This window comes from Filicampus tigris, chromosome 10 (genome assembly GCF_054856515.1).
Source record: "Filicampus tigris isolate MCC_2025a chromosome 10, RoL_Ftig_1.0, whole genome shotgun sequence".
NCBI lineage: Eukaryota > Metazoa > Chordata > Actinopteri > Syngnathiformes > Syngnathidae > Filicampus > Filicampus tigris.
In genome coordinates, this window is record NC_141226.1 from 13,490,534 (window position 1) to 13,514,705 (window position 24,172).

Consider the following 24,172-nt stretch of genomic DNA (forward strand, 5'->3'; position numbering starts at 1 on the left):
CATAACTTTAATGAAGAAATAAATGTAAGAAAAATAATGAAATGCAAACAATGCAATTCCATTGTTTTCTTCTTGAGAAACAGACACAAACTTAATTTCAGACCTTAACATTCTTAGCACCCAAACAATTTAAATATTCAATAATACAAACTTTTCTTAAGCCTGAACTGTTTCCACTGAAGGAACAAGTGAACAATGACATATAACATGCAAATTCATATCTGGGAAACATTCTACAACATCTATCAAGCGGAAAGAAGATTTTGGGCATTTTGTCATCCAGAAATTCTAAAAGATACCATCAAATATTCCAAGAAATGTTTCTTCTTCTTTGCTGTTGTTCCTGTGAATAGAAGATAGGAAAAGGCGGGCATTCAGCTAAATTAAATGACATGGAAATCATGTCAAGAAATTTGCAAGGAAAAAAAAAAAATTCAAGCTGAAGCCTTGTAATTAAATGAGCCTGTACCTGCTGCTATCAGTCGCAATAGCATCAAGTGGGAGACTCATTGACGAGAAGAAATTGAATCTTTGAGCAGGTGGGGCCACACAGCTTGAAGTTGTTCTCTCCGGTGACTTTGTTGTGATCCCTGTACTGAACATGCTTGGATTCTGTACATAAAGAAAAAAAACAGTGAATCACGTACACAATATGTTAATTTATGGTTTGTAGAATCCAGATTTCATTGAAATGCATAAAACGGTTTTGCTTGCATTTACAACTGCTCGTAAATAGATACAGTACTTCCTGACTCCTGGAGGTAGCACTCCTCAAATAAAACAATGTTAACATGAAGTGTAATGACGAAATGAAAACTAGTAAAATTAATAGAGTACAACATTAAAACTAACTACCACTGAGACTACTAAAACACACATTATGGTTCACATACATGTGATTCAATGTTTAACAAAACCTTTACCCTCTTCAGTTACCTATATGTGACACACCGTATTGTGTGTTAGCATGTCTGTATGCTAGCATACACATACCTTTGTTTGGTTCAGCTGTCTGGCTGTAAAATGAGAGGGTCCGGGATTGTTGAGTATATTTTGGGGTATTGCCCTGATGAAAAAGGGTTAAAATAAAATACCCGTAATCAAAGAATACAAATTTTTAAAAAACTCATGCAACTAGAATTTTTCCTCAACTAAAGCCTCCCCCTGAACTGACCTTTAATCAGATATGGATACTATAATTGGTGACAACATAAATACTTTGCAGCTGTAGTAAATCTTGGTTAATAGTTTAAATTAAACAAAATTTGAAGTTACAGATTTGCAGCGTATGCAAGGGATGTTTTGACCCCTACCTCAGTGCAGTGGCAGTGGGGCGACACGTTGCTTTAGCCACATAATCTGCATCTGCAAACATAATTGTCATTCTTGTGCTTTAATTAAGTTTGTAAAAAAAACACACACACACAAATAATACACACATCATGTAACACTAACTACCTGATTTGTTCCATTCAGTTGACGGAGTTTCAGCCAGTGATGTGTCACTGGCATGAAGCGATTTCTCATCATCAAAGTCGCTCCAGTCGTCCCACTCATTTCCGAGGTCAAAACTGACATTTGGCATTTGGGACAATGTGTCATTGTTGCTGCGAGTGCTCTGATTTGAAACTTGCCATGGTCTCTGTGGGACAGTAAATGCTAGATGCAGGCGGCAGTTCTTGATCGAGTTCATGTGCGCTTTGGAGCTTTAAACTCACAGCAGCATGTGATCCGGTATTCCTCCACTCGACGGAAGCTGAATATGAATTAAAACAGATGAAAGACAGGATTAACTTTGCATGACAGTTGTCCCTGTTGGCCTAAAACGTGTAGATGGCAACTTATGATCTAAAAATGAGTGTTAGGATGTATGACCTTGATCGGTACGAGGTGCAAAATTAGCTTGGATTGGATCCTCCATTGCACTGTGCATGTCGGTAAATATGACATCATCTAAAAAGGGAGTATCAGATGCAAAAAAAAAAGAAAAAAAACCTATGGTCACAGAACATGGACTACACACAAAAAGGTAGGGTAATTGGGCTTTCAGGTGAAATTTCAGGATGGACCTAAAATGAGCTTTAACCTCTACAGCGGATTTGACCTCAAATTTGACCATTTATGAAGTTTGGAATTCACATGTCCAAGTTTTCAACGTTTACGTTGTTGTGTTCTAATAATGAACTAAATGGCAAAATCCACAACAGATGTTTGATCCATAAATAAATCAATACATTTATTTTCAAGGACATCCACTTCTATGACATTCTGTGACTCTTCCAGTCTCTCTGTTTAAAATTGGCGATGACACGCGGTGACAGACTGTTTAAATATTGATTCTAATTAAACCTGGAAATATATTTGCCTGTTTGATACTTAACCCTGCAATGACGAGGATGTGAGGAATTTTAAAGTGTAAGATTGGTACCGTTGTAGAAGTCGTCCATATGATGTGGATATTGTGAAGAACCTTCTCGGGTTAGATCCATCATCACAACGGAAGCATTGTGTTGGTATCCGTCATCACTTCAAGCAAGATATACGTCACCAAGTGAAATTAAACCTTCCGGCTTTGGATTTCATAATCGTTGATTATTGCCCCGCAGGATCACCTGAACGAGGCGTGTAGTTTCTCAGGTTGGTCTGAAAACTGCTGCCCGTTGACACCCACAGAGTGCTCCATCATTTTCATCTAACAAGAAAACAAAGCCAATATTCAAGCATGACGCAAATCTTCATCTCAGAAATCATACTTTTTCTCTGTTCAGTGTCAATTATCCTCTTGTGAGCCAGCAAAAATAATCCGCTGCCATGTTTCCTGTCATCAGTGGGATTTGTGCATCATCTCACCTTGAGTCGTTTGACCGGAGTGGGTGCAAGTGTGTCACACCGACTCCTCAGATCGCTCAAATATGAAGAAAAACATCCAGCTTTGCTCGCCAGCCTCTTTCGGACCACATTTACGCCGTTTTTACCTTGGAGGCGGATGAAGGATGCTCAGTAAACAAAATATGTATTTATGACCAAATAATGTTTGTGATACCGTACTTACAACAGTCATGGCCACACTGGTTCTTATTCTTGCAGAGGTGGTTGCATTGTCTTTTATTACCTCCATCTGATCACATTGAAGACAATGAAAAGGGTTCACTTTTTTGACATTTTCACCAATCCCGATGCTTGTAGTACAAACCTTGCTCTGTAGAAGATGTTATGTTTCCCTTTCGAGATGCAGCTTTGGCAATAGAGTGTAGGTTTGCCGCTGACTGCTGCGGTGAATCTCTCTTGTACATATTGTCAGTCTCAAACTTGCGTGCTCCTGAGTAGTACACATTGAATTTGTGCTGGATGTCTAGGCCAACTGCCCAAGAGGAAAAAATAGAAAAGACAACCCGGTCTTCAGCTCACGCATACTTTTGAACATTACGTTTAAATAAAAAATAATTTTACCATATTCTGAGCTGATGAGATTAACACTGATCTCGTCTCCCTTCAAGGCCTTCGTCACTTCAATCTTCTTTGACCAGATACTGCACTTCAACAGCAACAGGTCACTGGTAAAAAAAAAAAGAAAAGATAAAGGTTATTGTGGAAACTATTATACAAGCAATATCAGCTTGTCAAACGTCCCATACGTGAATTTCTGATGGAAAACGCAATTGTTGTCAGAGTCTCCAATGAGCAGAGAAACATAATGACTGTCTGGTGCTGTTCTCTTGCTCAGCAGCAGATCTCGGTTTTTGAGGTTCACCTTCACGACAATCTCAGCGACATTGCAGCTGTACCTTGGCAGCTGCGAAATACAGTAGTGACATGAAAGAAACTTGTGAAAGATATGGCTACTAGTGTGTTTCTAAAGAAACTTGCACTGAGATTTCTAGTCATTCTAAAACTTAACAACCCGACAACACTCTTCACAGAAACTCTAACATTTACCAAAGCTTTTTACCTGCTCCAAGGTGACCTCATACTTTGGGAGGTGTAGGACAAATTCCTTGATTTGGTTTCCAAATGGTGGATGTCTGTTGAGTATCTGCACAAAGCATATCTTGTTATAAATTTACGACATATTATCAAATATGCTAACTACATTACTGTGCTAGCTCACTGCTAGCTTTGTTTTTATTATGACCCTCTTTCACTGCGGTCAATATCACTTGTAAAATTTTAATACTGTAGGAAACAGATCCAAATGCAAAGTTCTGTGAATTTGTTTTCATTTATTAATAGTTCGCCCTTGGTGGATATCTGTGATCTTATTAGTGGTCTTCTAGCTATATACAGTACAGTTGGATCATTACAGCATTGCAAACAATCAACAAATCTAAGGCTTTTGCACAGTACTTGTTTTTAGACATTAATTTTTTTGCACATGTACATTTGATCATGTATATATCAATATGCAAAATTGCATTTCATTATCTCAATAAACAGCTTGTGCTAATATTGAAAATACTGTGACAGTGACACTGAGAGGGTGTTGTGGTTTGAATTAAGTTCTTCATTATTATTAAACAAATGTTCTGAACCGCTTATTCTCATTATTATTATTAGTAGTAGTATTGTTATTATTTTTTAAATTATTAATATGATTATTATTATTAGGTAGCCACAGATGAACCACCTTGATCACCAGAACAAAATAATACAATCCACTCTTGATGATATGCCTGAATTCGTAACAACAGCATGCCAATAAATTTAGTACAATAAACACCTCTGAGTCAAAGTATGTTTAATTGCAGAAACTAGACTACGGTACAATAACGTTGTTGGTTTTTTTTACACAATGAAAAGTGCACGCTAGCGATTTGCATTCCATTGCATATTTTATTACACGAGTATCAAAATTAGCAGAGGATGGTTTCGATCCATCGACCTCTGGGTTATGGGCCCAGCACGCTTCCGCTGCGCCACTCTGCTTTACGACAACGACCGTCATTGTCATTATTGATATGCTAAATCACGCATCGGCTGACGTAACCGAAAAAAGACTAAAGTTTCTATTAGCCTCTATCCGGCTGCTGCTGAGTAAACAAGGAGCGTTAGCGCAAACCCGTAAAGGTAGCCATTGTGAATCACTCATATGATATATTTGTCTTTTTTGGCGGGGTTATTTTATTGACACCGAATGTACTCCCTGACGCACAAGGCAGGAGGCCTTTTCGGAAAGTCAAATCTTCTAGGTTGTGCCAGAACGTCCACTCCACATTCGCATATCACGTGACCACGGCACCTGTCATGACGCACATTAAGGTGTCCGACTGTGTATTGTGACTAAAAGTATCTATTTTAAACTGTATTTTATTTCCTTTGTTGTACAGACTTTAACTTCAATAAAAATATAAATATTATCATCGCTTTGGTATATGGGCTTTTTCCATGTTGTTTTATTGCTCAGAATGCATTGTGGTCTATATTAACCTGTTGAGTGAACATCGATGCTCACTACTTTTCCAAGAGCTTTGTGGGTAATTTTGAGCGCTCTATATTTATCCACACTAGACATTTGGACACCCCTCACAAAATGGCGTAACCCCTTAATGGTGTACTATATGGGGAATAGAATGCACATTAGAACACAGCCTGCTTTTTTTGGTTTGCTGGCTTTGAAAATTCTGTAAATCATGACACTTTACCAGTAGTATTGGACCTCAAAATTGCCCTCCACTAGCATAATTAAAATAACAACTGACAGCATACCATACTAATTAACCTTAGACACTTGCATGTAAAATGCACTGAAAATATTCGATCATGGCAAAGAAGCTGGAATTGTTTAAGCCTGTGTGAATTTCAGTAATCTGTCTTGTACAAAACAAGATGTGTGTTCTTTCAGGACTTTGGGGAGTGCACTTCACAGCTGAAGACTGACCAGCTCAATTTCTCTCGGGTTGGTTTGCTCTATCTTGCTGAATGTGGTGAGTCCAGCATTCACCATTGCAGTTGACAGAGTTTGGCCTGAAACACAATATTAAATGTTTCACGTGAACTGTTTGTGCAAGTGCAATACGATTTGCAGAGCTGGGCATTCCGTCTCGGGGGCGCTCTCTCCACACGATACCCGCCGAGTGTACAGGACGTTGTGTGTGACGCAGTACTCCCCGATGCTGATTGGCTGCCACGAGGCGAAGAGGGAAAAAGGTTCATTTGTTTTATCCGTGCCGAATGGATGCATGTGGGGATTTTTGGTGCTTCGTTCCGCGTCCCACCCCTCCAAACACATTATCCGTGCCGCCCGCGCTACCTACATTGACTTAAACTGAATCGCGCCGCCGGATTCAATTGAACATTCACATGTAGCAGCACCGAAACTGCTCCTGTGCGATTTCTTTCTCCACACACGCACTGACGGTATTCCAGTCGGCGCTCCGGAAGCGGAGGGGAAACCTGCGAGCCAATCAGCAACCCGAAGGGCTGACCAATGGAAGCGCTCCCTGGACAGGGCGTCTCTGACCTCTCTCACGTCCGCTGCGTTGACATAAAAACAATGACCGCTCTCAAATTAAGTAGTTACATTACAACTCTTGACTCGCTCGCTTCCCATACATACATACATACATACATACATACATACATACATACATACATACATACATACATACATACATACATACATACATACATACATACATACATACATACATACATACATACATACATACATACATACATACATACGTGTGCTGGCATGCGGTAAACCGTTAACCCAGAAGTGGGTGTCAATAAGGTAAGCGAATTTGAATACTAAATTAGTACAACATCCCTCCCGAGGCATCACGCATTTGAGGACAGACGGGGTCTGAGGCCGAAGGACGGACAGGTACCCAGATGGAGGACGGACCGGCAAAAAAGGGCCAAGTGCCCAGCTCTGGTGATTTGGTTTAGGACTCACCTATCTTGTCAAGCTGTTTCGAGACATACGCAGAGTTCTCCCAGAGTTTTGCTCTGAAACATTTGGCCAGGATCAGAGAGTTGAGCAGAATACTGAAGCCCATTTTGGAATGCTGACTCAGGTATTCAGAAAGGCCTGGTTGGAGTCAAAACACATTTGAAGTTGCAGTCTGTTTTGAAAACCTAAATACATTTGCTGTCGCCGTTTTGGCTGACGCACACTTGCTGATGCGCATCCCATTTCTGAATATTTTTGCTGTGTCCTGCGTGAGGCCAAACTCTTGAATTGAGATGGACCCAAACTGAGCTTGAATCAAGCTGCAAGGCAATAAAAAGAGACAGTCTTGGAATACAATTCAAAACAGCTATTCTATTTACCCTTTCTTGGACACAATTATGACAAAGAAGAAAAAAAAACACCCACCAGTTCACTTTCATATCATTGCTTTTGATCTTTCCTTCCATCGGAAACCTGAGAAATACATCCATTTTTTTTTAATTGATAATTTGTCTGCCCCCAGGTCATCTGCTATTTCAACACATTATTAACCAAAAGACCAGACAGCGACGATATTGAAATGATGATGCATAATTCAACAGATGATATGATTAACAATAATTGTCTAGGATGTGACCTAATTGTGGTTCTGTTCTTGTCCCGGTTTAAGGTATTCAAGGGCCTCTTTTCGGTCATTCTCAGCTGAATGTCACTGAACTCTTGGCTCTTCGACACCAGCTCAATCTGTACAAAGAGACATATCAGATTGAAACCTGGAACAACAGGAATTCCATCAAAGTCAAAATACTCGTGGATTTGGACGCGCTCACATAACCTACCAGGTCAGACAGGTTCTCTGTGCCAGATACTTTGCTGAACTGCAGCATGGTGTCAAAGGCAACACAATACCTTGCCATCAACTTTCCAGCCTCTGAAAACAAAACAAAACATTTGAGGCATCCTAAACGCACAGACCTTTGCCAAGGATTAGTAAAAACTGAGAGCCAGAACGTTTCACACAAACACAAATGCATGAAAGAAAAACAGATTTAACAACCCACCTTTTTCATAAAGACCTATTAAAGGTGCTTCGCTACCTGTAGCTTTAATGTTGATGTCCTCGTCCATAGTGATCAGATTGATAGAGGACAGAGAGTTGAGGTTCTTTAAACAGAGTTCTAAAATAGGAGAGGAGTACCAGAATTTTACATTAAAATTGGGATTAAAATTGTACTACCCTCCAAAATTACTCCAACATAACAGAATAAAAGATCAAGATTCTGTGTGAATAATCTTCAACTATCCACACAATGGATCATTTATCCATCCATCATCCATTCTCGAAGGCCCGAGTGAATCGAGCCAATGGAAAATGGGCAGTCAGTATTTCCGTAGACGGGCGCAAGTAGAAAAGGGCATCTGTGCCATTGTGGGAGTGAACGCAACCAACCTACTTCTTGACCAATGAAAGTGGCTCCACTGATTCCCTTTAAATTCAACACAGGAGAGGCGAACGGTCAAATGGGTTAAGCATAAACGGACTCACTGGAGTCCATGCAGAAGATCGAAGTGCTCAAAGTAGGTTTATAAGGAAGTGCAAGTTCGCCCGGGAAATCACAGATCACCACTGTAAAGTAGGCAGTTGGAGACTGCCTTTCAATGAGATTGTTCATGTCCGTGTGTGACACCTCCCCTGCGCCCCCCACTACCTACCCCCGCCCGCATAGCTGCGCCGAGGCCCAGGGAGTGTTTTAATAGAAATGATAAAGATGATGATAGCAATGATGCATTCAATGACTTCATTTTCTCAATGATTCAAAGGGTTTGATGCATCCAAAATATGACATCCACCACACATATCAGAGTCTGTCTGCGCCTCGATCATTGGCCCAAATTGCATTAGACCGCCTGCGCCTCCACTTACACCTGGTGTAAAATCAAATCTACTTTCAGTCACCAAATTGTGAGGTGCACTAGAGATGTCCGCCGGACAGGCCCAGCATGGTGCAGTGGGATCTGCCAAATTTCCAAACACGATAAACTAGATTAGCCCCGGCACAAAAATGATGCACCCGTTTTTACGTCGAATGCACTTGCACCGGTCTCCAAAAATAGTCCTTAGTCTTCAACTGAACTCACAATATTATTTTTGGAACGTGGGAGGATGTCTGAGTACCCGAGTGGCTTTGGAAAATTCAGTCCAAGAAAAAAAAGTAAAAGCCGTACCTTGAAGTTTTGCTTCAATTCCACATTTTCCTATAGCGGCAGAGAAACCTGGAGGGCGATTTACAGATGGCTCTGCATTGGTATTAATATTACAACAGTGAGGGCCACATTGCTTGCTATTCAACAACAACTTTCAAGCTGTCCCCTCATGGTGGGGGACGTTCTGCATAGAGCTCAGCTAACCATAGTGTTGTGGGTTCTTCAGCGCTCTGATGTAGAGGAAGGTGGAGCGTATCCAATCCAGAGCCATGTTGACATCGCTGATGGTTTGGAGAACTATCTCGGCATTCAGGTGCTCCACCAGGTGACTGTGCAAACTGTCCAAAACACATTTAGTGCTCCTTGATGTACAGAGTTTTTCCGCGTTTCACCATTTGCACCACTGCCATATCGCTGATTTCTAAATGATTGTTTTTTTAAAAACTGTATACAAGGAATGCGCGCTTTGGGCGTAGTATCACATTGTGCCGCAACATGCGAGATGCAGAACATACTTGTATGCCTGTGAATGTTGTTGTATGCTCTGTTTTTATGTGTTAAGGCTGTGCGTTAAAGTAGCAGTGGTTTGAAGGTTTATAATTACTTTTAATATCAATGCTAATGTCCATTAGTCCATCTGCGCTGTTTAACATTACAGTATGTTAGCAATAGCATTAAGCTAGCAGAATTTCGACAAAATGAAATAGTTTGGTTTAACATTTTGTTGTTCAAATACACACAGATTAAAGCTTATTTGGAGAACTGTGCGAGCAAGGGTGAGAACAGACAATAAGGAATATCAAAAATAGTTTTTGAAATGAGTTTGAATGTGTTCATATCGTGTGGCAGGGTAAAACTATTTCCTTTTTTTTTTTGCTCTCGATATATCACTAATTTTCATCTATTGTGTGTGTCTGGAATGTATCCCTGAGCTAAACTGGGCTTCACCTTAAGACAAATCAACCTTCACTCTTGAGAAAATTCAATACCTGCTCTCGATAATCTCCATCCCGTTCATGAGTTTCATATGCTTGTCTCTGGTTTGCATTTTGGTCATGATCACTGCAGTGGCAGATGTGTCAAACTAAGACAAGAACATAAAATGATTAAAAAGCGGGGTTGTAGAACAACCAAAGATCATAGTTGTATTTATTCCATTTAAAAATAGATATGGTCTAACTAGTAAGTTTGAGTAACTAATTCTGACATTACCTGTGGTCTTCCAGCCCGGCCAATCATCTGCAGCAAGTCCACTTCACTGTACTCTACACAGGAGCCTGCAACATACTGCATGGTGGACTTGATCACCACCAGGTGAGCAGGCAGGTTCACACCCATGGCCAGAGTGCGTGTGGTAACTCCAAGATGAAAACACAGACAGACAACCACACAGTAAACAAGTCCGCCAAAAAGTAATGCTACATGGAGCAGTTGTCTGAAAATTTGGCCGAAAGAAAAACAGGATCATGCGTCGCACGCAATCGGTCTTACAAAGGACGGGCAGGTCTCCTAGAGTGAAGGCCTTTTCTATCACTTTCCTGTCCGACGCATCGACTCCAGCGTGGTGGTAACCAACTCCCAGCATCACCAGATCTACACATCAAACATGACCAGTGAATTCCATTAGCACATTTTACCTGAAGGCCGCATAGTTGTATATGACCCAAAAAAAACCTCACCTTTCAATTTGGAATCCAGAATCGACTGTGCATATTTCATCAACCTGTAAGTCAAGTAGGTGACAAGATGACAAACTTCCAGAGCTTTTTATCTTGACGATGTTCCATGCAAGACTTTGTCACCTATGTCGTTGAATACACACCTTTGCTTGTGTTCAGTGGTCATAATGAAGCGCGTGTCCTTAGCCAGAACAGTCGCTGACTGCTGGGTTCCTTTTCTGGTGGAGCAAAACTATAGAAGAAGATGATCACAGGGTCACCAAGAACAATACTAATTCAACAACACGATATCACTTTATTTTTAGAGTGGACGCACCACTAATGCAGGTTTGTGGTCAGAGTAAGTCTGTATGATATTGGCCATCTTGTAATTGAGAGACAAATCAAACTTGAACTCCGTCTGGTTTGAGTTACAGGGGAATCCTAACACCACTTTCCTCAGCTTCACTGGGCGGTGGCTCTCATCCAATGCCAGATATGAAGCTGGACCCTTCTCACTGGACAGCCAGTCTGCTATCTAAACACAGGGAGATAATAAAATATCTAGTTAAAAAAAAAAAAAATCTCCACTGTAGCTACAAATGAGAACAGAATTCTGGTGTGCTTACATCGGAAATATTGGGTATGGTGGCTGACACAGCCACAAACCTCATAGAGATGCCAGTGTCTTGATTCTGGACCGTCCTGTAGGCATGGACAGCCTTCATTCTGCTAACCACCACTTCTAAAGTGGCACCGCGGGTTGCATCCTTCACTACATGAACCTGGAAGAACCAAAGATCACCTTTAAGGATTTCATGAGAGCGTTGTCTTCATTGAATGCTGGCATTCGGATACCAAAAACGAAAATTATTCGATCAATATGTCGATCAAAAAGGAAATGAAATTCACACACTGGGATTTACTATTTGAGAAACACACTGACCTCATCGATTAGAAAGAGTCTGACCAACTGCAGCAGACAGTTGTCCTTCCACTTTCTGGTCATGCTGTCCCATTTTTCCTGGGGAAAGAATAGATCATCGTATGATGTACTCGGGTAAGTCTGTGGCATCTGTTTTTTCCCCCCCTGTTGCTCTGCTGTCACACACTGGAGTGGTCAAGATGATGTGCGAGTCCTGAACTTCGAAGAAGTCGTCGATCTCGGTGTCGCCCGTCAGCTCCTTGCAGTTCAGCCCCAGGGGACCAAACTTCTTTGTCCAGTTCTCAAAGCACTGACTGCAGAGAGCTTTGATGGGGGCCACTGGCAAGCAAAAACAATCAAATATATAAAATCTCCTTTTCTTATTGAATTTGAAATAAAAGGAATTCCACTGATCTTATTACCCCAATACCGATGTTTTCTTTCACTTTCCTGAGCCAAATATCTTGCTTATTTTGTGATTTTAATTTGTTCATCGTTTTGCCTTTTAACTGTTTTAATGTTTTCATTTATCATGTGTTTATGCTGCCATGTAATCTTCATTTGCATTTTTTCATTGTATCTTGTTTTAAAGGGGTTGACTTCCCCTTCCCCAAAATTCTTTGGAATAATATGTTCTATGTGCCTTCACTAGTCCAAACATGGCATTTGGATTAATATTGCGTAATCAGAATGACATATTTTAGATAGTGGGCCTGCATAGAAAAGATTCTTGTCAAGAAAGTTTTGGGGTTGACTTCCACTTTAATCATTCTTTCTTCACCTCTGCACTGTGGATTTTCCTGATGTATGAATGGTGTTAGACAAATGCAATATTGATTACTCTGCCACAGTACACTTGATTTGTATGTCTTCATAAATAAAAATCATTACCACAGCGTCATCATTTTAACTGAATTAGGTCTCATGATGTTTGGTAATCGTCTTAAAATGTTCAAAATACACTCACACATTAGCTATGGGCTTACTTGAGATTTATTTGTGGATTTATTTCTGGCGTGGAAATGAAGTCGTTGACATTATATAATAAGAAATTATAGGAATTAAGTACGAATGCCAAGAAATGTAGTCAAAGAGCAGAAATCCCAACGATCATTATGACACTGGAAAATCCGACGTCAATTAGATGTGAAATTATGTTCCACATGACTCACAAAAGCTTATTTGAAAGAGGTGTTAGTCAAGTGATTCTTATTTTTTGTTGCAGATGACGTGTACACTTGAAATACGTTTTTCTGAAAACTCACTATATACAGCTTTGACGCCTCTCCAGGGCTCTGAGGTCTCCATCAACAGGTGAATGATGGCCAGTTCAAACAGCACAGTTTTACCAGATCCGGTAGGAGCGCATGCCACAAAGTTCTTGTCTGTGTAAAGAATCTGAGATGCCCACATAATCAAAGTCACTTCTCTCAAACTCAAAGAAGACTTTGTTTAAATATTGCTTACGTCATCCAGAGCCTTCGACTGGACGTAGTTAAAAAAGGGGAACTCGCTGAAGATGGGTCTGAACTTAGCTGCTGTTCGCATGGGTCAGGAACTGAAAACATCCAAGTATTTGTGAAAACCAAAGAGTAAAACTTAGCATTTCAAGGCCCTTTGAAGTGATTCAGAAATTTGTTTCAAAATACATTACACAAAGGTTGAAGAAGAAAGACTGAAAACTATGTAGTACTCAATTATAGAGAGAGAGTGTTTTTCACTTATTCAGGTTTCCATATTTTGGGGTTGTGGCAAAAAGAGCATCACATGACACACTTTGGTGTTCAGCATGAGTGTGCCACAAAGGGACTTTAACAATTGTGGTTTTAAATAGAAAAAAAAGGATACGGATTTCAGAGACTGGGCGCAAAATGTCAGATCCTGAAGACCCTACAATGCACACAATCCAGCCATTATAATTTCATGTCAAAATGGATAGGACATTTAAACTTACCATCAAATAAACACACTTTTACAACATGTACTGTATATATGTTTTGCGACATTTTTGTTAGGTGGTGTGCTGTGTGTGATATTTTTTTACGTATTTTTATGTGCCATGGCACAAATAAAGGTTGGGAAAGGTTGAAGACCTGATCTGCCCGCTGTTCCTTTCTACCACCTAGTGGTTAGCATGTTCACCTACAACTCGACAGTCATGGGAGGGGGGGCTCACCTCGGTTAACCTCATTGCAACCCAAACACATTGTGCTAGCTGCTGCCACGGCTGGACATTTGCATGGTCGTTATTATTCTGAGGCCATATAGTAATCAGTGGTACTGTTCTTCAGAGGTGTGTTTTTTTTTTTTCTAAGTGTGTCATCGCAGTGCAGCACCTTGGATGCGGAGCGGCTGGGGCATGCCGGGTGGAACCAAGGCTCTCATTGTGCCCTTGTCCTGCCTTTCTACATGGGCCACCTGCTGGGAGGGATTGACGCTCATTGCAGATGAGAGCAGAGGAGGGGGGAGGAAGGAGGCCGGCTGGAAGGGGGAAGGAGGAGCGGCCTGGCTAAATGTCGCCCTCGGTGGCTGAAGAGGAGGAGGCGCTGTTGCCATGGCAACCGGTCTGAGAAAAGTTGGAGGTCTGGATGCTGCGTGACTACAGAGGTCATTTGCGTTTGACGAGTCACCTCCGCGCCTCGACACGGGAACCTTGAACAAGCTGTTGGGGGGCGGGAGCACAGCAGAGCAAAAAGATGAAGACTTTCGTAGCTGCAGTCCAGTGTGAAGGTTACTTTAAAAGCAGGCGTCCAGTAACATTAGCAACCTGAAGATTGGGCTGCTTCATGAAATACACTAGTGAAAACACCGAAACACTGTGCCAGAGGTTACAGAATTTTGGTTGGAAAATGATTTTATTTATTGACTACAACTTGTTCAACTATCTGCTAGTGACGTATAGTGAGAGGAGGAACAAATAAATACTCTTCCACTATCGCCGCTACTACCACACATCAAAGTCGTTTCAGTGATACGGTGGTGCCTTGAGATACGACCTTTTTTTTTACTTGAAAGCAAAAACTTGAGATATGAGTGTTGTATGGTGGCAGCAAGCTCAATTCACTTCACCAAACATCAGTTTAGCATAGTGAACAATTCTTCAAAACAGAGGCTTCAAACTGTTTACTGCTACTCCCAGTTGAAGTTTATTATCAAACTAAAAAACATAAAATAAAGAGAATTACACTTTGTGTAAAACAACCACATAGCTTTGCCTTAGGAAAGTGTGTTTAGCTTAATACTGAAAAACAATGCAAAATGCCTTAGGCGGGCTAAAAAATTGCATAAATGTTGTGCCATTATAACTCTTATACCGGTTCCAGGTGGCCACGCCCAAGCGTTGTGACAAAAAGAATCAAACTCGCATCTGAAACTGCCACTATAGATGCTTTTTGTGACACTTTTATTGTTTGCTGTGAGATTTTTCTCATGTCAAATATGAGTCACGGCATATAATATTTTTATTTACGGTAGTAACTCCCAAGTTCTTCCATGTCTTCCAAACTTGTAAATACTGTAATCCTTCCCATATGAAATAATGTCAAGTGAATTTATTTGTTCCAGCCTCAAGGTGTCACCAACAGAAAACTTTTACAATATGGTATCGGTAACAAAATCACATTTTAATTTAAAGGGAAGTTACGGCGTGATTTTGGAGGTTCCACTGTAATAAAATTGTTAATACTGTGATAAAGTTGGGTCACTCGTATCTCAAGGCACCACCATACATGAGTAACCAAATGCTGTTTTTAAGACATTGAACCTGCAATGAACTAACTAAATGTGATATCCCTAAATAATAGACCAGTCATGAAACTGAACACGAGTGCCTGAAAGCAAAGTAATGAAAGCAAATGTACGGCGACAATGAATCTGAACTGCCACTTGCCTTCTTTGCAGAGGTGGTCCATTTCCGTCGCCCACAGATAAAAACTTCATACTGATGGTTCCTCGATCAGTATCTTGTCGACTGTCATCTTCATTTATGCTACCCTGACGGGGACCGTGACAGAGGTCGCTAAAACCTTCACCTCCCCAAAGGCCATCGAGGCTTCTGTTGCTGCGGGCGCTGTCTTGGATCTCTTCATTCTCCCTCTCAATGAGATTGTGTGCCAGTCTTTGTTGGAAACCTGTGAATTCTGAAGCTGTTAGAAGCACTGAGTCGTATAGCAGGTATTATGTGAATGCTTCTTAAAACACGTATCATCCCAATTTGTTGACATGGCAAAGAAAGAGGAAAGCTTTTCAAACCTATTAAAGCAATTTCCCAGTGAGTCACACAGTTCGGTAGAGTTAGACTTTAATTACCCAGATACGGAGCAGTTTATGGAAGTCAAGTGAAAAGGAATTCACCCTAATCCAGAACATTACATACTGTACAGGGTAGCGAGCGACTCTGCCTCTTCCTGCATAACCTGAGTGGTGGGAATCTGCGAAAGAGATGGAGGTGCTTCCAGTTGCCATGGACCGACCTCCCGGTTCAGTGGCTTTCTGTTAATTACAACCAGACAGGGGCACAAAATTAATTGAAATAAAAGGAATAATAGCGAGTTTTGAGGCTTTCTCATTGTACTCACACTTTGTGGACAATAGGTTTCTCAAAAAATAGATTGTCCAAGGACAAGGTGCAGTCATCTGAGTCCAACATCTTATTCATTCACTTTTCAACCTTTGAGCCAAGAGAGATTAACTAAAATCTGACAGTACACCACACCAAGAAAAACGTCACCAAAAACATATAAATACTGTGTACAGAAATAATGATGGTCTTGTCTCAATTTACTGACAAATGTATCGCTCAGTGATATTCGGGGCCTGTTCAGTGGAACACAAAGCTATTATTCTGTTGTAATAATAGATACAAGTGGACACACAAGTTAACTGTAGCATCTCCCATCTAGTGGATAAACATTGAATTGTTCTACTTCTCATTAAACATCACTGGCATAGATAGACAAAGATAAACAATGAAGTTGGATCATTTAGAATGATGATGGTGTGTCACTGTCAGAACAAAAAACATATTAATGTACAGGTGAAGTGACATATCAACATTATTGTTTATCTACAGTAAATATTTACATATTGCAAATATTGACTGTGTTTTACTCTGGTGGCGATATACTGCTTGAGTTGAGTTGAGTAGAAGGACCCTGTTGAATTCAATGGCCTAGGTGTAAATTCGGCAGTAAAGCTCTCCCTTTGTAGTTAAAACATTCCAAATTTTCATCCATTTCTATGCTGCAATATGTCTGAAGGGGTACATTCTGGATTTTTCACCAGACAATCGCGGATCACATCTTGACAAACAACCATTCACGCTCACATTAATACTTGTGGATAATTGTGAGTCTTCATTGGTCCTAACATGCTTGGTTTGTGAATGTGGGAGGAAATGCAAGAAAGGAGAAAAACAGCCTAAAAATTAACAGAAAAACATATTTACATATTATAGAATATGTAATGGTGTCTGAATCTGTGTGAACATAACACTTGTTACTTAAAATAGCAAGCTAGCCTTCTACCTTTTTTTTTTTTTAGCATAATACTATATGTTACTCACATATTAACAAATGTCTCTATTTTCTAAATCGAACGAAATGTTACATGTTTGTAAAAGACATTACATATAGATACATATACTTGTCAATTTATGAGACATTTTGAGGAGGGATAATTTTCAGAACAGACTGAAAATGAGCTAGCTTTGCAATACGAGTAATACGCTAACACTCGTGTATATATAGTACTGAACTTCTAGTTAGCTTTTTATTTTAAATTTACACGCATTAGGGGAAAAAACGATTTCATTTTGACGGACAATATATATCCATCAAATTATAATTTTATGATTACCTCTGTTCATAAATAGTTTCCTTCTTCGAATCTGACTGAGAGATTTTAGTAGTCGCCAATATTGCCGGTTTGACGGACTCCAAATCATGTCCAACTGCATATTTGACACCTTAATATGTTTGATGAGCAGGCAGTAGAATTTTATTAACTATCAGCAAAATTCTGGAAATTTATTAAATAACAGGATTTGGAATTATAATTAAAAGGCCTAATACGTAAATTATAATGACAAAATAAATTAATTAGTTTAAGTTCCACTAATTAAACGTGACCATATGCAGCACAGCAACAAAGACCATCCTGGGTTCATTAACGATGAGAGAACAAAGTTTATTTACGTAACCACTGGTTTTATTTGAGTTTATTAAAAAACATACACAGCAATAAAATGAGATTCGCGCCGATTAAACCAATGTATATTTATGAGCCATCAAGCTACCAAAATTTCTCCAAAGGGAAGAGGTTCATTAACTCCTTTTTATGCCTCCTATTTGGAACAAACCATTAGTATATCTCGCGGGGGTGCACGCGCCGACTCGTAGTATTGCGTGACTAAATTAAATGCGACGGTAACCCCACTCACTTTTATTTTGAGGATCATTGTACTTTTCTCACAGGTATAAACGCCAACAATGGTGAATTTGTTGATCTTTTTGCTGGGTAGACAGACGTATTCTAGGCTACCCAATTTTTTAACAAAATGATCTGTGCCACACCAGTCCACCACGGAAAATGGCGACTGTGAAGTAGATGGAAGACGAAAGTCAGAAATTATCAAATGCACGATAGTCCTGGTCTCCAATCTCCATCCACACCGTTAAGGGGTAACGTGTGCTCGTTTTTTTCCCTCCCAACATTTCCGTGTTATCCGTGTCGAATGTGACGAGTGGTGTTTTGTCATTAGCTCTAGTTTAGCCTAGGTAATGAGGTTTTTGGGGGTAGGGGGGGTATGGAGCAGCCTTGTTGGGAAATGGTCTGCAGCTCATGCCAAGCAGCATCCAACAATACAAGCGGATATTACCGCTGAATAAGATGTGTTTTCTAAGAAACAAAACAAAACAATGCGAATCAGCCAAGCTGCTCTGGAAACGTATCCCAACTACATTGTGAGCCGATATACATATATATATATAGAAAACTACTATGACGCAAGTTTCAGTTTTGCACACAATTCACAGGCGTTTAGCGAAATAAATTAATGTGGTTTATCCCTTCACAATTTTCTCTGGAACTTTTCGGCGTGTTTTGTTGTGGCTGACTCAATTGTTGTGACACATTTATTGCCCTTCAGTTCCAATACTCCTCTGGCTCCGACCTTGTGTTCTTTAGAAAAGGGTAACAATTAAATATTTAAGCCATGGTCATTTATTATAACTCGTAGGCCAGCTTGTAAAACATTGAAACAACTGATGTTGGACCAATACCTCTTGAATAACCTGATTTAATTTCTGCAGTTCCGGCCAGGGACATGAGTACTTGGTACAAAAAAAAATGTTGTACAAATAAATTATAAATGAAACGTTCACTGAAGTCAGTATTTTATATTATTTAAAAAAAAACTCAAAGGACAAGCAAAAATGGCACAAAGGCTATATTTGACACCGCAAAGTATGATATCCATTTAATCCAATATTTTTAGTCGTTCACATTACAAATACAAATGCTACTTTTAATTTGAAGGGGAATGCATCCGTGAAGTGATGCATGCGCGCAAATCACGATGTCGAGTCAAGGCTTCTTTATACTCCCGCGGGTGACGTCCGTGAGCACGTCACTGCGACAATGCCGCGCGCTGTTTGCCTTTATACTCGCGCGCAAAACACGCACGCGTTGTTTTGAAAATGTGTTGCAGTTTCACTCCAAGTCGGGGGCCGTCGCTATTTCTGATACTGACGAGGACACCGTAGGGTGGACTTTCCTCTGCCTTTGATGGCCAATTCATTCGCATTTTTACTGCCGATCAACAATCAAAAAGACCGCGCCAGCAATGGATATCGTGCCTGCTACAACAAAGGGACCGATACGATACATTTAATTGTGTAGCGAAAACGATCTGGAATGTGGCAGCGAAGGTGGTACGCGTGTGTAGGCTTCTTAACACACCCATACGTGATAAAACCCACACCGCTGCCAAACTAGTTGGACTTGAAGCGGCAACAAGCTGCGTGGTGGATCCCTCAAATTACTGAGCCAGGGAAAAGTATACGTCCTCGCAACATGTGACACAATGGACCAATCACAAGAGAGAATTCGCGCGGCATCGTATACGTACCAACAATTTCTGACGTGTGCGCGGCATTGTTTTGCAGACCTGTTGCCAACATCGGTTACATGATGCAATGTGGCAGTTGCCGCTCGCGTCGACGCGGGAGGATAAAGAATCCTTCACACGCATGCACACAAAACATGATGTCACGTGGCACGGTGTGATGGACTGTAGCTCAATTCTAGTATCCGCACTTAGCAGTCTTGTGCCCCTCAACTGTGCGTTCCCGTCGAGGCTGCGAGTGTGTAGGGTATTCCAATTCTCAGAAGTGGTCCATTGCCACGCCCCTTTTACCTCCTTGTACACTTCAGCTGAGGGATGTCAATGGCCCCTAAGCTGAAGCATATTACCCACAATTCATTGCGGATTTGAGCAAAATAGCAGGACACTGACGACATTAGACTGAATACCTGTGCTGAAAAAAATGTCTCTTCAATTGTAAACAGCAGAATTGTCAAAATAACTACCCGTGCCGCCATGCTCGATGACTCGGGGGCGTAAGTCGATGACATCACACGCACTGCATGTTTTAGATGTTGCCCTCCTCCAACAGCTGTTGAGCTGATCATTTGAATCAGGTGTGTTGGAGGAGGGAGACATTCTAAAACATGCTGGATAAGGGCCCTGGAGGAGTTTTTTTTATTTTTTTTTTAAGAAAAGAACCATGGGTTAACCATGTTGTCCTTGGGGCTAACTAGTAGAACCCTCTGGCATCATTGTTGTTTTTTAGGACAATGCACGTTAATCAACAAAGCATTAAGGTATCTTTGTAAGCGCAGTGTCTAAATGTCTTTCGTGCCCCTCCCTCCTCTGTGTGGGGTGTTTGTAACTGCTCACCCCTCCCCTCTCTGCTCAGCCGAGAAGGTGGGGGCGGGGGGAAAGCGGCTGGCCTTTCATTGACTTCAAAGAGGCACCTCAGTTAGTCATGTCTGCAAGCAGCTAATCATATTGCAGTGGGATGTGCACTGCTTAGAAGTCCCCTCAAAAAAGAAAATGGCTCGATATCAGTGACTGGAGCTGTCACTCAAATATTTTTAGAATCCATTATTCTATCAATTATTTATTAACCAATTTATTGCTTTTCAACCGGTTTATGTGGTAATTCTTTAGTGATTGAAAAGACAACAACAATTAAGCACCATCACATGAGAGGGATTGATGCTGTACTCGCTGAATTTTTTAAAAACTGATTCAGTTATTGGTTCGGTCAAGTAAAAGCAGATGTTTGTTTGCAAATGTTTGATTTTGATTCGACGCAAAAGATAATCAGTCTGCTTTCATGAAGAAGGACTACAGAAGTCAGAGCATAATTACTGCTGAGTGTCTGAAATAATAAACACTGGCTCCAAACAATTACTCGATTATTAAACAATTACTCGATTATTAAGGATGTCGATTGCTTTGATAATAGAATAGTTTTCAATCAATTTGATAATCGATTAGTTGTTCATTCTTCGATTTATTTTGGCGCCTCTATCGGTGACAGACAGTGTTAGCGGTTATTGAAACGTGACTTTTTAAAATCGTGGCGAACCGTCAAACCAGTACTTGGCACATGCCAACCGAGGAGAGCTGTGCTTATAGGCAGTTTTTTTGTCGGAAATCTGAAATGTCCATGAGATAGTATAGATTTCGTTGTGATTGAGAAAATTCTGAATGGAGTTTACCTATTTCACTCTCTTTAGGTCATGGCAGATGAAATGTCCTGTCTGGCTGGTGTTGATGGAGATGACAAAGATGCAGATCCTGACATCAATGCCCTCATCCTTCTTCAAGACTCTGTGAAAATGACAGAAGACTCGACCCCTTGCAATGATTCCTTTTACAAGCCTTCCCAAAAGCAATCCGGTGTCCTAGATGTTCTGTCAAACGCTGATATATTGTCTCCAGTGGGCTTGGGAAATGGACTTTCTTTACATGAGGCAACACAGGCCGATGAACTCGACAGCATAACCGCAGAGAAGGATGAGGAAAAAAGCATAACCCAGTTAAAAACTGTGCATGAAATTGACACTGCTGGAATTTGGGGCTTTGATATAGAAACACCTGAGAAATCATCAGTTGACTTTTGTAGTAGCAGCGACCTCAAGTGGGAACCCCGTAGAGAGGTTGTGCACTTTGTGTGGGAGAATCACAACGATTCCTCTGGCGGCGAGCCTAAAAAGGATGTACATCCTCTAAATAACCAGAGCAGAAGGAAACGGAAAATGGACATGGTTACGATGGTGGATCCCTCAGAGGACCTATGCCCCGATTTGACTCGCAAGTTATCCGAGAACTTTTACGATAAAGAAGACCATGTGGACTCCATTTCTCTTAATGTCAGACAGACAAGGACTTTCTCCGAGTTGCAGACTTCGCAGGTGGAGAATGTTCCAAATTATCCCAATGGAACCATGAAGACGAACAAGCAAGTGCGTTGCAGTGCACCTGGGAGACATTCACAAGAGGACAACCCAAGTCGTGACCATTCCTCCTTTAAGGGGACGCTCACGTTAAATTCCCACTCGGAAGAAAAAGCGTCTTATTCGTGCATGAAATGTAAGCTCGGTTTCAAGAGGCGCTCTAATTTGCAACGCCACATGAAAAGTCACGAAGACCCGCCAAATAATTTGCCAAAGACGTTCATCTGCAGAGAATGCGGAGAGTCTTTCAGTCAAAGTGTTGTACTCATCGAGCACGTGAACATGCACCACGAAAAAAGGTCAACACTACCCGACAAACTGAAAGAATGGACCGACGATGATGGCGAGGATCCCGACGCGAAGCTTTTCTGCCCCCAGTGCTCGTTCAGAACAAACTGCCCCAACGCGTTTGTTCAACATGCCAAAACCCACGCGAAAGAAAAGAAAAACTTCAAATGTGACAAATGTAACTTCAGGGCGGTGAGTTGGCACGATCTTCGGGGACACATCATCCTGCACTCTCAACACGCCGTTCGCAAGCAAACCCGGGCCAATCAATACGATATCTTCGCTTGTAACATTTGTCCTTATAAAGCTTTGAGCAAAACTATTTTTAAAAATCACCTTTGGCGTCGCCACCAGCTGGATTTGAAGGAATACGAAGTGCAGCACTTTGGCAAGGTAAGCGCGCGGCCATCCCAGGAGCATCACATTCCTCCTTACGCACCCGTAGAAGACGCAGAGTTAACGTCCAAAATCATGATCAAGGATCAGGTCTCATCGAACGGAGCTTCTCTCACAGAGTCAAATGACATTTCAGATTTATTCCAAAGTAACGACATCAAGAGAGGTTTCAAGTCCCAACTCACTGAATCCAAATTGGACAAATCCATTAACGTTCTGCTATCTCGGCAAAAACGTGTTCAGAACACTGCCGAGCGAGGGCAATCGGCTCACGATTCAACTCATGGGGATAGAGAGTCCAAACGGGGAGCTGCAACGCCACATAAGGAAGATGTGACTTTATCCCCAAATGGCCTCACAGGATCAGGCCGAGTCGCGAACGCACGCGGTTTGCCCGACCGCACCCCATATCAATCGCCCGTCAAGAAGTCGCCGTCAAAAAGAAAGATGTCAACACCGTACCGCAACACGTCCGACCAAGAGTCGCGCTTCGTCCCGCCGAAACCTTTACCAGGCCCTACCCAAGGAGACCCGGAAGACTGCGACAAAAAAGACATTCCCCACGTTAAAGAAGAGGAGCTTGACAATGGCGTCAATCAAGAAAATCATAATGTCATTTATACCTATAGCAGAAGAATGTCAATACGTGGTGCTCTGCAGGCATCAAAGAGGCTCTTTGAGAAAGTCAAGAACGAAGCGCAGGACGAAAGTGAGCCGGCAATAAAAGAAGAATGCATCGAAACCGAAGTGTTCCCAGAGGCGTTTGATTCGCACCCGATGCCGATGAGTAAGTCCTTTGTGGACGAAATGCCAAAGTTGGATTTGGACTGCAAGAACTGTCCGTACTGCCCAGCTATCTTCCAGTCGGGGGTGGGCTTGTCCAATCACGTGAGAGGACATCTTCACAGGGTCGGACTGACCTACACAGCACGCCATGTTCTGACTCCTGAGAAAGTGGCTTGTGAAGACAGGCCAAAAGTTCGACGCAAGATTTCAGAATTCCGGAAAATGAAAAAAGGTATTCATTGATTCCTTTTTTTGGTTCGATTAAATGACTGGATTCTATTGTTTTGAAGTCACTGTAAAGCCAAAATGTCTTCTGACTAGTGCCTGAAGAGGAAGGCAGCCCCCAAAAATTCTTTGCAATAATATGTCCTATGCAGCTTCACTAGTCTAAACATGGCATTCTGATTAATATTGCGTTTGTGGAATATGAGTTAAGCAGCAGAATCCAGACGTTTTTAGCCATCTCGGGGCGGCCATTTTGTCACTTCTGTGGAC

The 24,172-nt window shown here is 41.2% G+C and overlaps 2 protein-coding genes, 1 long non-coding RNA gene and 1 other non-coding gene across 10 annotated transcripts in view; 2 read left to right on the forward strand and 2 right to left on the reverse strand.

Annotated features, from left to right (window-relative positions):
• Positions 1-21,742, reverse strand: hfm1 (helicase for meiosis 1). Of its 6 annotated transcripts, none has more exons than XM_086044147.1 (41): positions 21,470-21,742; positions 16,258-16,349; positions 16,056-16,171; positions 15,570-15,810; positions 14,017-14,342; positions 13,529-13,570; positions 13,148-13,218; positions 12,946-13,078; positions 11,868-12,019; positions 11,702-11,779; positions 11,385-11,540; positions 11,093-11,293; positions 10,920-11,008; positions 10,777-10,820; positions 10,589-10,690; positions 10,310-10,455; positions 10,087-10,181; positions 9,302-9,435; positions 9,119-9,190; positions 7,954-8,070; positions 7,732-7,823; positions 7,530-7,636; positions 7,319-7,366; positions 7,115-7,212; positions 6,896-7,030; positions 5,876-5,961; positions 3,950-4,033; positions 3,636-3,793; positions 3,451-3,554; positions 3,194-3,361; positions 3,053-3,118; positions 2,851-2,975; positions 2,613-2,692; positions 2,429-2,526; positions 1,876-1,953; positions 1,719-1,756; positions 1,459-1,642; positions 1,314-1,365; positions 994-1,066; positions 470-612; positions 1-343 (listed from the first exon to the last, which is right to left on the reverse strand). In XM_086044147.1, exons 2-41 carry the CDS (start codon positions 16,335-16,337, stop codon positions 289-291), a joined length of 4,467 nt encoding a protein of 1,488 aa, XP_085900273.1. In that variant the 5' UTR covers positions 16,338-16,349; positions 21,470-21,742; the 3' UTR covers positions 1-288. The 6 variants fall into 6 exon arrangements, with proteins under 6 accessions (XP_085900273.1, XP_085900276.1, XP_085900274.1 ...); XM_086044150.1 differs by lacking the exon at positions 21,470-21,742 and adding an exon at positions 17,537-17,636 and having other exon boundaries at positions 7,990-8,070; positions 9,119-9,166; XM_086044148.1 differs by lacking the exon at positions 21,470-21,742 and adding an exon at positions 17,537-17,636 and having other exon boundaries at positions 9,119-9,166.
• On the reverse strand, positions 4,852-4,923 carry trnam-cau (transfer RNA methionine (anticodon CAU)). The gene has a single exon. It is a non-coding gene; the product is annotated as a tRNA-Met (tRNA).
• Positions 6,740-12,581, forward strand: LOC147140907 (uncharacterized). Of its 2 annotated transcripts, XR_015088514.1 has the most exons (4): positions 6,740-7,016; positions 7,563-7,734; positions 9,324-9,422; positions 10,324-12,581. It is a non-coding gene; the product is annotated as an uncharacterized LOC147140907 (long non-coding RNA). The 2 variants fall into 2 exon arrangements; XR_015088513.1 differs by having other exon boundaries at positions 7,563-9,422.
• znf644a (zinc finger protein 644a) overlaps positions 18,076-24,172 on the forward strand; it is a 12,746-nt gene continuing 6,649 nt past the window's right edge. Inside the window, exons 1-2 of the mRNA XM_086044152.1 lie at positions 18,076-18,360; positions 21,488-23,909. Of these exons, the coding sequence (XP_085900278.1) occupies positions 21,491-23,909 (2,419 nt within the window). The 5' untranslated portion in view covers positions 18,076-18,360; positions 21,488-21,490. The remainder of the gene's footprint in view (positions 18,361-21,487; positions 23,910-24,172) is intronic.